The following is a 13,075-nucleotide window of genomic DNA, read 5'->3' as shown; positions in this document are numbered from 1 at the left end:
AAAATGGCCAAAAACGCTGTTTTTAGGGGTTTCAACCCCTTTTTTCTCGAAAACGTGACGTGATGGGAAGTTTTGGACCCCAGATTCGTGTTCAGCACGAAAAATCCGTTCGGAAACACCAGGTCCCGTTTTATTCGCAAAACCCTTGTAGACCAGTGTAATTGGTGCTTATGAAGTTAGCTGTTGACTGATTTTTGGCGAGTTTTAATTTTCTGATAATATGTTTGTAGGAACTGAGATCTTGGGCAAGTAGTAGAACGGGGTACCTGAAATCATTGAACTTTCAAACAAAAAAATTATCTCCTCCAGAAAAATCATACTGTAAGATCCGACTGTAAATGCCGAAGATATAACGAAAAATGTAATAAGCTAACCCCGATGTTCGGCAAAAAAAAGATTTTTTTTTCCAAAACAACTTTGCAACAATACGCTACACTCAGAAGTGTATGGCTGATGTTTGAAATCGGATGCTTCATTACACTGCAGGGACTCTAAGATGACAAAACAAAAAAGCGCCGAGACATCTTAACTTAATGGATCGTAGATTACGGGTATGTATACAATTTATTTAGGTGGGCTCATTTTAGCTAAGATTTTTTAATTTTAAGTTTGCATTGCGAATGAATAAAATTCAAACTTTATCATGAAATATGTTACTCATAGGTACGGTGACCATATTTATGGGAGCAGAATATGGGACAAAAAATAATTTTGCAAATGTTTTCTACAAAAACTTACAAATCTTTAAGCCTAAGATCCTAGACGTACTGGCCCTGAAACAGCATCCTTATAGTAATATCTCAAATTTGTAGGATATTTTTCTCGAGATTTTTACCCCGCAAAATTTGTTAAAAAAATTCTTTTTTGGCATTTTTTTTTTGTTGACGATGTTACGCAGTTTTGCATAGAAAGTAAGTATCTATCTTCGGCCATTTTTTTAAAGGAGAAGCAAATGAGCAGCACCTTTCATTTGCACTTTATTATACTCAATTTTAATGAGCTACAAAACTGCAAACCAAATTTTCTAAATATTTTAATTAAAAAGTTTGAAATTTTGGTCAAACATTGCAGAATTAATTTTGGTGGTTTTTTGCACAAAGTCAGAAATTTAGATTATATGGTTTTTGTTGGGAAAAGTGCTTTACTTTCATAAACAAATAATAAACATTAAATAAACTAAAGAAAAATAGCCAAACCTGGCTAAAATGTCGGTTTATCATTTGTATTTTGGTCACTGTATGCATTCCTCGATTCGAATCATAGCCATTATGTTTAGGAAATAATAACTGTTTATGGATAAAATTACGATCACATACTAACACCACTTAAAGCTGGTTCATATGCATGTCATTTTAATGAGATGTTAAGGAGTCAAAATAACGAACACCAAATACGGCAGAAATACAGGACATTAAAAGAAATACAGAACATCTGGCCCCGTATAAAATAAATAAATTACCAGGACAATGGGTCAAAAAAGTGGACTATCCCGTAAAATACAGGACGGAAGGTCACCGTACTCATAGATAATACAGCTATGTACCATGTGGCGTATGAGTAACATTATTTCCTGCCTCTATTTCGCACAAAAGTATTATTGCAATTTTCATTTATTTTTAATACCATTTGTTATTGGTTATTTATGATTTTTTTTTTCAAAGAACAGGCTTAATACAAATGCAAACATTAATAAAAAATTTGGTAGTTTTTTATTTTTATACCCGAGCGCATTTGTGCACAAGGGTATTATAACTTTGTTCACATAACGGTTGTTTGTAACAGGCAAAACGAATCGAGATAGATATAGACAAATGTATACATAAATGATCAGAATGAAAAGAGAAATCGACTAAGCGGTGACTGTCTGTCCGTCCGTCCGTCCGTCTGTGCACACGATAACTCGAGTAAAAATTGAGATATCTTAACGAAACTTGGTACGTGAACTTCTTTTGGGCGTAGGATGGATGGTATTGAAAATGGGCGAAATCGGGCAATAACCACGCCTACCTCCCATATAACGGTAATTTTCAGAAAAACGAAAACTGCGATATTTTAGTAACTACTGAAGATAATTCACTCAAAATTGATATCTGCAATGAGTTTTAGACGAAAAATAAAAATATTACAAAATTTTGGCAAATGGGCGTAGCCACGCCCACTTATAGTTACATGTGTATATCTTGGTAACCGCTACACCAATTTCTTCCAAACTTGGCACAGTTGTTGGTCCTGGTACAGGACAATAACCGCGCCCACATCCCATATAACGGTAATTTCGAGAAATACAAAATCTTCGATAAATCAGTAAATATTGAAGCTAATTTATTCAAAATTGATGGTTGCAACAATTCTTTACCAAGAAATACGTTTACGACATAATTTTGGAAAATGGACGTAGCACCGCCCACTTGTGATCACATATATGTATCCCGCTAACCGTTCTAGCAATTTGTACCAAGCTCGGTATGGTTATTGTGCTTGCCACGCAAAAGCAAACCGTTGAAAATTGTTGAAATCGGACTAAAATTGAGGCCGCTTTTCATATAACGGTAAATTTCAGAAATGCTTGAAATTTCAATATTTCGAAATTTAAGGACGCTAATTTATTTAAAACGTATACACCCCGGCTTACCATCTAGCGGAAGGTTTCGGAAAGGTGAAAAAACATAGATTTAATACTTGCGCCGGGTATTTAATGTTCGGCTCCACCCGAACTTAGACTTTCTTACTTGTTCCCTATAAAAACGGTACACAGATCTGTAATCTAAGACCCAATCTTAATTCACGTATTTCAGCGCTTTTTTGGGTCCATTCAAAACTTGAGATTTTCCCTTCCCCTTGAGGTTCTCATTATGCTTTTGAACGTGCTTTTTCTCATGTTGACGTAGATATTAATCGTAGAAAATTTTTCCATAGTAAAATAATAATAAAAAAAAATAAATAAAAAATAAAATAAAAAAATGAAAATATTAAAAATAAAAATAAAAATAAATAAAAAATAAAAATAAATAAAAAGTACGTTGAAAAGATATTGAGAACCATTTTGCCTCTGCCTTGAAAGGGTTAAAAAGCGTTTCATATATGACAGACTCTGCATTAAAAGGTTAAATGCTGCACTTTCGTAAAGATATCGACCAGTATAACTATTTTTGTTATAGAATTTTTTTTGTGAAAGCTGATAGTTTACGAGTTATTAGAGTTTAAAGGTAGCTTTTCTTTTTCCAATCTGGCCACTCGGGTACAGCATCCAATGTCACAAGAATCGAGTCTAGTGGAATGGGAGCCAAAATCTAAAATTTCAAAGAAGTGACATTTTGAATGGTATTTTGAGGGTTAAGTTATTGTTGTTGTAACTTCTCTATAGTTTTCGTATATTATATGATCATTTGTCTTCACGATAAAAAAATTTTCATTCCACTATTTCTTTTCTAAGCGAAGATCTACGATTTTGAAAAAAACTCGTGTTTTTCCTATAGTGCAACGCCTCTAGCCATTGTGTATCATAACTTTAAGTTATCGATGCAAATTTTTTTTTTCAGCTACACGGAATTCGGTTTTACTACATACTTATACTTATGTATATGTAGTTGCAGCACTGACCTGATTTTCATAAACAAAAATTAAATCAACTCCGTTTCCTTTAAAACATTGCAAATTGCTCAACTTTACATCCGGCGCCCGACAAATTCGCCCATAAATTGGTGTAATTAAGCAAAGATACGCACACACACACACCCCTAGCCACAGACAAATACATACATATGTACATACATTCCTGTAAACACGCATAGCACAATGATGAGTCGCTGCGGCGCCAAGTACGCAGTAAATGATGTTAATGAGCGAAGCGGATTTGTCGCGGTAAGCGATGCGGCAAGTTGTGCGGGTATTTAACATTACCAGTAATTAACATAAATTCCCGATGAAAAGTGGTAATTTGTAGTTGCGTTTTCGAGTAGTCGTGACAACACGGCACGCAGCTTACCAAGTAAGTACATAGAAGGCTATAACAAAAGTACCAACCAGCTAAGAGGGCTGAAGATGCTTGAATTGGGCAGCAGAATGCCCAAGCAGTAAGTCAACAAAAAGGGGAAGTGTAACAAAGCAACGGCGAAAGTTGAAGGCCGAAAACTATGTACGAATACATACTTACAACTGTGCTCAACCCCTTTTGCGTATGCAAACAGTGTACGAGTATGTAAGTTGGAAATTTATGAACGTCGTTAAAGTTGCTACGTGTACACCGAGAACACACACACACATACATACATATTTCTTTTATATACAAGTATATATTGCATTGTATTTATGTAGGTACAAGGCGGCTACAAAATCCTTAATGATGCACAACAATGATGGTCGCCATTCTTAAATGTTGCCATTGTCTTTCTTGTAATTTGACCTGACTTTATTGCTCACTATTTCATTGCGGCCATTTTGGTAGTCTAACTGTTGCGAAATTCTGCGAATAAATTGCCTGTCGTTACTAAATCAACAGACACGTAGTAGAAACTTGTTTTGTTTTTTTTTTCTATAAAAAAATTGTTTGCAGTGATGTATTTTATATTTGGCAGAAGTTCAAGGAAATTTTGAATCTACGAGCTAAAGTAACGTAGCTCTATTTGCCATAATAAATTCCAAATAAATTTAACCTAATGGGATGTGGAATATTGCAATGTCGGTAAGAAAAAATTGTAGCTTTCAGGCATAATCATCGAAGCTTAGAAGCAAGTTGGGCTCTTATCCACCTTTTCATTATTGAAAGAATGTCGATCTTCTAGGTGACGACGCACAGTGCGGCCAAAATGGGGAAAAAAGGGATCCTCTAACAGTAACGGCCTGTATCCGAAGAAGTCCCCTCTTTATTTCCAGTCGGAATATGGCTTTCGTCTAAGCACAACAGTATGGTAGATTCAAAGAAAAATGTTATAAGTAAACGTGTAGAAGTACTTTGAGTAAAGGAAATTCAGCAAACCCAAATGGAATCTACTTCTGAAGGTGAGTAAAAAACGTTAAACAATCTGTGAATATCGACGCTGCGACAGAAATTTTTTAGAAATAGAAATATTTATAAAGGTATTTTTGTTTTGGCTTTTTTTAATTCGAGTTGTTAAATGAAACAGTTATAACATGCTGTCGGATGCTGCCTTTATATCTATTGGAGGTAACTTAGTAAAGTTTAAGCTACTGAATAAAATAAAATTCAGCTGCTCACATCTGCTACTGAACTTTTAGTGTATTTTTTTAACATGCTTCAAGCTTTTTAATTACATTTTACAGTAAGATTTTGAGCATAAAAATTCCCATATGAATTTCGGTCCACAAAAATAGTTAAGTTTAACAAGAATATAATTTTAGCAACGTGCTCTTGATAACTGAGAACCGCAAATATGAAAATCGATAGTTAAACCCTAGTCAGTGGTAAAATATGCACTGTGAACTCGGCCCTTAAAAGCCTACTACATATTTATTGCACAACTTATGGCGGGTACCCACTGGGAATTAAAATGTAAAAATTTTAATAACTAAGTTGGGCATTAAAAAATACGGATATATTTACGCTAATACTCACAGTCGTTCAAATAGTTTCCGCATGTGATTTCTTAATGGAATAAATACTTATTATAATTTTTATTATTTAAACATGCATTAAACATCTTTAGTTTGGAAATTCTCTGGGTGAATTTAATTGAGCTACAAATGTCAAAAGAATCTTCATCAACACCAGTGGCAACCAGCAGCTGTCATCAATATGAATATCCGCGAAATCTTCTGCACGACACAAAAATCAATTTTACAACCGTCAAAAGTGCGCTGGCAACTTCTCATATTTATATGCATACAATACCCAATTTTACCTGGAAATTCTAACAAATATGTATTTGACACACTTGACATCTGTCAAAAATATTGAAATTTTACAAGAAGTAAACTGAGAAATGAAAAACTGAAAGCAAATAAATATAAAATGAAAAGAGAAATCATTGCAATCAATTTGCGCAAATATTTCTCAGCATTTATATATGTATGTTCACATACAAATGTACATGCATAAACATACACTACATTCAAATGCATAGTATAACTCGGCTAGTGTGAGTAGAATACAAAATTCTCAGACATTTACCAAATGATTCAAAGCTCTCCTTTTGGGGCACGCATGTACATATATTCAATTTTTATTTACTTATTCTCCATTTGCACAAAATTTTGTATGTACATTTATGAAAAGGTTTATGTGTGGTGAAAAATATCAAATAGCATTCGAGTGAGACCGAATGAAGATAAATGCTCAGACCATGCAAATCAAAAATTTATGCTGATTTGTGAAATAGTAAAAATTTATTATATTCGAAAAAAGAATGAAGAATGAAGAGCAACTATGGAGGATCAAAACTGTATTTGCATGGCAATAAAAGAGTTGCACTCAAGGACCTCTATCAGAGTTTGTTTATCTACATATGTACATATGTGAAAGTCTCTTAATTAAAACACATAAGTTATCTTTTGAAAAGGAAAATATAAATATTTTTATTAGTAAAAATTCGTTCGTTTTATACCAAAAGTAGAAATTTGCAAAAATATCACTAAACAAGCCATCGAAATTATTAATGAAGCCAGATACATATCAATTTTTTAAAAGTTAAAGTTTTTAAAAAGGTTAATGACTGACATATGCACACAATGTTTGTTGCTCTCTCATGCTAAAACCGTTGTACGTTTTTCAAAGATATTTGGCACATAAATAGATATTTCTACTGAACAACCTCTTTTCCTACCAAAAGCTGATACCAAAAGGACGTCTTGCCTACCATTTCTTTGAAACAAGAATTGAATTTATTTTGTACTTGAAATACTTCAGGTAAGCAAAGGAGATCAGAATAGTACCTTTAGTACTTTCAAATTTGCAAATATTCGTATACATCGCAGACCTAGATCTAAAGTGAGCTAACTCAAAAATTGGATCCGGAAATATAACTGCTTGTAGATCGTACAGTTACAAAGGCAGTTAGTACAAAAACAGGTACGTAAACCGGTAGTTCATTAGTTAGTGTACGTGAGTAAATATCACAAGTTGTTTCTCCTTAGTGTCTCTCTGCAAAAAAACACTAAAGCATTCTTCTTGCGTTTAGTTCAATCAATGGTGTTTCATAACAAGTAAAATAAAGAATAAATGACAAATCTTTTCATTGTCACTCTAAAAAAATCACAATTCGTGTTTGTTAATAACTTTGGGAAGTTTTCAAATATAATGTTCATATTAAACGAAATGAAAGCATATTAATTAGGTTTCCAGAGTTTGCCACCAAATAAAAAAAAAAATGGCAGCATACAGAATATCGAACGCAGCTATTTCGTAATTTTTGAATCATAACGATTTTTGCATTTTAAAAGTTTCAGATACTTCAAAATGTCAACATTAAACGGTGAAACTATCCTTCTTGCCAAAACGAACCAATCTGAAGTAATAAAACTAGTGTGCCACAAAACGAAAGAAAATTACATTGTTTACAAGATGACGATGATTTGCGAAAAAAATACAATTTTACAGTTTTTATCGGCACACTCGAACTCATTCTGAAATTGCTATACGTATGTATACATACATGAAGAAATTAATATTTACTAGTATCGCCCTGTTCTCGAAATTCGATCACCTCCCTTCTTCATACAATTTCACTTTGTTTGTGGCGCATTTTTGGTACATAAGCACCTCTTGATCGTCCACGTCACTAATGGTATTAGGTGGAGTGATATCTTTTCCGTTAAATAATTTTATAATTTATAGGGGCAGTTGGGGGGAATAGATTTGTATGGGATTTCGTTAGCGTTACGTTACATACACAACTATGGGAATATGAGCACGAGTTGCTATTCCGACTTTTTTTAGCAAATATTTTTTAAGTTTTCATTTAAATACAATTTCGCGATGGAATCTTGTTGCTTATGCAAAACTGAAGATAATGCATTGTCTAAGATAAGTGTGTGAACAGTTTCGACCAAAAACACGTTTTTCTCGAAAAATGTAACAACTCGCGAGATTTGTTCATACAGTCATGAAGTAAAAAATTTGGGCATTAATTGGAGGTAAGTTCTATGCATTGATTTATGCAAAAAAAAAAATCGTCCTTTATTTTTATTTTTTTTTAGTTGATCACAGTTTATCAAACCTGCCTCATTCGATCTAATAGACACCGCTCGAACAAATAAATAGTTTAAGCCAAGCTATATGTGCCTAATTAATGCCGACAAGAAAAAAAAACGCACTTAATATTAAAGATTTGTTCAAAGGTGATTAAGACCTATCATAAGTGTAAATCAAAATTGCTTATGTCCATTCTAGCAAATCGTAGTGGGGTGCATATTGTAAGACATGAGACGATACATGTAAAACGTGTCTAAGTCTAGCCTGGACTAACATTGGGTGGTTTCGAAATGAAAAATAAATTTAACCCACAAGTAAATGGAAATTGTTGTCCTTTATTTGAAAAATGTTTTTAACAAAGATAGCCAACTATCTAGAAATTTCATTGGATTACATTTTTTTTACATGACGGTTAAGCAAATCTAAGCCATGCTCACAACGTACTGCTGAGACAAACGTCTGTTTGCAGCCGCACCTAATGGTGAAAAGGCACTGCAGACTTCAGTGAGCCCTTAAACCGAATAAATTGGAGGGGCCCCACCGAAGCTCTATCTGCCATGACCCAAGCCTCTAAGGGTTGGATTGGTTACCGCATTTAGCACATAGGTTTCCTAGAGGAATTATGTATATCCATGCAAGTGTAACTTTATACCCAGAAGAATGACTATAGGACCTATGAGGACCTGTCTGCACTTGGTATAAAAAACTGGCACAATTTCGCAAAGGAGAGACAATTGGCGAAGTTTTTTTTAGTCTTGGACCAAACAGACTAACGGTTGTAGAGCCAAATAATTTTTACACATACAAATTCCACAAAAATTTGCCGCAAAATTTACCACTTGCCTTTACAAATACAGCAACGAACAGAAACCTCGGTTAATCCTGCGTTCCTAGTTTACAAGTATAACGCCATTTTGAAATCGACAATTTGCCCTATTGGCCATATAAATGATCCAACGCTGAATACTCCAATGTCAGAGCAAACGCTTATCCCGCCCCGCTATGCCAAGCCTTTGCAATTTTCAATATAACAAATATTGCCACCGGCTGCCAATTTCCGTTTTCAAATGTGTGGCATGCAAAGTTTTCGCCGTTAATCTTTTGACAAAACTGCAAATATGCCAAACGCACACTTTGCCCTAAACGCAAACATGTGTATGCAGTACATATGTACATATTAAAGGTCTGCATCGGAATTCAGTTTGCTTCACTGTGAAGTTTTTTTCAAATATGTAAACTACTCATACTTTAACAAAGAGGGCATGGAAGGAAGAGAAGTGAAAATTTTGAGCACTGTATACATGAAAAAAGTACTCAAACAAAATATGTTCCGAAAAAAAGAAAAACATAAACAAGCAGTACTATGGTGCTAAACTTCCACAAAAAATATGTTCCTTCACAAGTATTTTTTGAGTATTTTTGGAAGTTTTCGTTTAATAAATACTACATAATGTTAACAGACATGGAAAAACAATGTAGGGAATTATCAAGGCTAATACCCAGCTAGCCCAATGCCGAGCGAGAGACAAAAGGGACTCCCACAGCAACACCTCGAAGGAGCGTTTTAAAATATGAGATGAATAAGCATTCCATATGGGTTATCTGCGGATGACCTGTTAAAGAAGAAACGTAATTTTTTACCAAACTGATTCACCTTCCAAGGATGGTCATAGGCCAATAACAAATTCGATATATCAAGGGCGCGTGCGTGTTTGCGGTAGAGCTTTGGAATTTGGTTGAGTGATATATGAAGACAAACCCAAACCTCGAACCTGACACTATGGAGGTTAACGGACCTCTGATTCGGGTTCTAAAACCCCACATATATGAATTTTCAGGTTTATTCAATGCATTTTTCCCTGCTTGACGTTCAACTGACCACGAACCTGACGTGATAGAGGCTAACGGACCTCGGAATCGCATTCAGCCTGTCGAATAACATAGGGTTTGTTTAATATGCATACACTTTTTTTGTAAACCTGTGTAATTTTTATCAATATTCGTTTATAATTAAAACATTTTTCTTTTATATTTTACTCACTTCTTTAAGATAATTTTGCTGCGGATCATACGAACGAGAGTTCAAATAATACACAATGCAAAATGTTAGCTAAACCCTAGTTGCGCGAAATAATAAAATAAGCCCCCTTTCTTCAACGAATCAAATTCGACAATGAAAATAAAATTTATGAATTTTCTTAACATTATGTTAAATGATAACATTTTGAAAGAAAAAACTTCATAAGTATTCGTATACTTCCTATGAAGTTTTCAAATACTGCTGAATTCAATCAACATACTCAAGTGTTTTGGAAAAGCGGAACAGTGTTTTATGTAGCAGAGCACTGTTGAGTAACATTGCTCAGTTATTCAAATTTATGATGTTCTCTTTTTTTCTTCCTATCTTTTTTAGTACTCTAAATTTTATGTTCCATTTACTCATGTACACATGTGAAGAGTATTTCTGCTGGTATATTTGCAGACCTTTAGTACATATGTATGTACTTTGCACATTTGAAACATTTGTAAATTTACGTTTCGTTTCGTTTATGTTTGGATCTACATACATACATGGGAGCATGTACAGTTTTACACGAAATTATAGGAGTGCAATATTTTGAGCAGTTTTGACAATTTTTTTTTTTGTTTATTTAATGGTTATTATTTTTTTTTTATAAAAGGCTAGCTGGTTATTAGGGTGATTTAGTCGGTTTTTCCAAACCGGTTTCCACCGTTTTTTTTTAATATATAGGCGGGTTTTTTATAAATATTGACTTTTCGAATACCGTATAAACCAATTTTTTTTTATCGAAAAAAACGTGTACGTGTTTGGCCGAGCTTCTCCTCCAATTTATGTTCTGCTTCTTGATGTTGTTGCACAAAATGGAAAGAGCTTTTTTATGGCAGAAGTACACTCGGAGGTTTACCATTTTCTGCCGAAAGGCGAGGTAATAAAAAAAAGCTAAAATAAGATCAAAGGTGAATTTTTCGCTGACTTGTATTTCTTTTAATTTTAAACTAAAAAGAATTTGAATAGTTTTAATAGCTTTATTGTAATTTTAAGTCATGATTTTATACCAAAATAGGAATTTTCGCAGTATGAAAACTATATGTAAAATAAATCCGATTTATGCTGTTTTTTCTTAATTTCAAAATCGAAAACCGCTTTTTTCAAATTGCATTTTTTCGAATAACTCGAGAACCGGTTTTGAAAAAAGGCAAATAAACGAACACCTCAACTTATAAATTCAAATTTCAGACATTATACAAAAAAAAATTTTACAAATCCTGCAAAGTTTCAAAAAAATTTAAAACATTTTAATCAGACTTTTTGGAAAAATGCTATTAAGATGAAGTGCAAGTTCAAAGCTGCTAAAAATTTCCATTGATTTTTGGAATTTTTATGCTGGCAGTGTATTCCATATAAAGGAAAATTGTCGAACATACTTTGTACGGAAAAAAGGCATAACACCTTGAGCCACAAAAATTCTCAAACATCAACTGGATTTTTTATCAAGCACTTTATTGTACTTAAATTTAATAGGCTGTGAAATTGCATACTATTTGTTTTAAATTCTGCATAGAAAGTTTGAAATTTCAGTAAAAATTTGTTGAATTAATTTATTTTCGAATTTATATAAATTACTAGCAAATACCCGGCGGGCTTCACAACGCCTTAAAAGTTTGTTTGTGCTGTTTGATATCCGTGTTGTAACATTTCATTTATTTTATGAATTTAATTAAATGACAATTTTCAAACAGGTGGCAACCGTCCTCAAATATTTTTCCGGCAGTAAACTTTAGAGCAATAATCAATTTAACTTATCAATTAAATTTAATTGAAATTTGCAAACAGTTGGCAACCTTCAACAAAATTTCTTTTGGATGTTAGCCTTCTTAAACGTATTTTTTTCAAGTAATAACAAATATTAAATAAGAAAAAGTCAAAACTGATCAAAATATCGCACTGCTCATATTTTGTGGACAACTGTATGTACATATGTATGCAGCACAACGCCCATCTGTTCACACGCATAAACGCCAAAGTGTGCTTTTATAAATTGAGTAGATAGAGATCGTTGAAGCACACGCAATATGTTTTTACCCACTTTTATTGTTGTTGCAATTGCTGCCGCCCTCGCTTTGAATCTGCTGCCGCTATGCTGGATAAAAGCGATATTGATATTCATATTTTCATAGCTCATTGACAGAGCGAAATGGCATGGTATGGCATTAGTCAATGCGTGCCAACAACGCGCCAAATCACAAATCCATTTATGCATATACATACATATGTATATTTACTTATAAACATATTTACTCACGTTCACGTACGCGCACATACGCTCCCACCCACACCAACAGCCCACTCTAACGGCACTCGAATGTATGTATATTACACATTTACGCGTTGGGTACTCGAATATTCAAAATCGATTTAGTATTCAATAGCATTGGCAAATTTGTGCGCACACATTTGTCGAAAATATTCCAAACACACAAACATAAATACACTCGAGCAGCGACAGACATGTAGACATATAGCTATGTATGTGCATGCAGACAGACAAATGTTTGGAAAAAAAGGGCCAAATTGCGCGCGCCACAAAGTGACAAATGAGCTTCTGCAGTCGATGCCATGGCCTACCGCTCCAGCCCATGCTTTCATCTACATACATATGTATTTATGTAAGTATCTCTTCTTCTTTTTTTTGCTCATATTTTTCTTTTACTTTTACAATTTCCCTTTTACGAGTACTTTGCATTAATATGTTGTTGATCCCTTTTTTTTTTTGCTTTGACTACTTACTTATGTATGTACATATGTATTTGTAATGACGTTTTGTTGTTGTTGTTATTTTTTTTGCCACCCTCACCTAACCCCAACTCTCGCTGCCTTCAACTATCAAATGTGTATGCGATTCATTC

General features: G+C 33.8%; 1 protein-coding gene across 1 annotated transcript in view; it reads right to left on the bottom strand.

The window, feature by feature from the left end:
- Positions 1-12,336, bottom strand: part of LOC118738751 (kin of IRRE-like protein 2) — a gene marked incomplete at its 3' end in the record, with an annotated part of 100,572 nt that extends 88,236 nt beyond the window's left edge. Inside the window, 1 exon segment of the mRNA XM_036469737.1 lies at positions 12,252-12,336. Within this exon segment, the coding sequence (XP_036325630.1) occupies positions 12,252-12,336 (85 nt within the window).
- Positions 12,337-13,075: the final 739 nt, after the last annotated feature.

This window comes from Rhagoletis pomonella, unplaced genomic scaffold (genome assembly GCF_013731165.1).
Source record: "Rhagoletis pomonella isolate Grant_MI unplaced genomic scaffold, Rhpom_1.0 Rhpom_scaffold_00001, whole genome shotgun sequence".
Classification (NCBI taxonomy): Eukaryota; Metazoa; Arthropoda; class Insecta; order Diptera; family Tephritidae; genus Rhagoletis; species Rhagoletis pomonella.
This window is presented reverse-complemented; position numbering and strand designations above follow the sequence as displayed.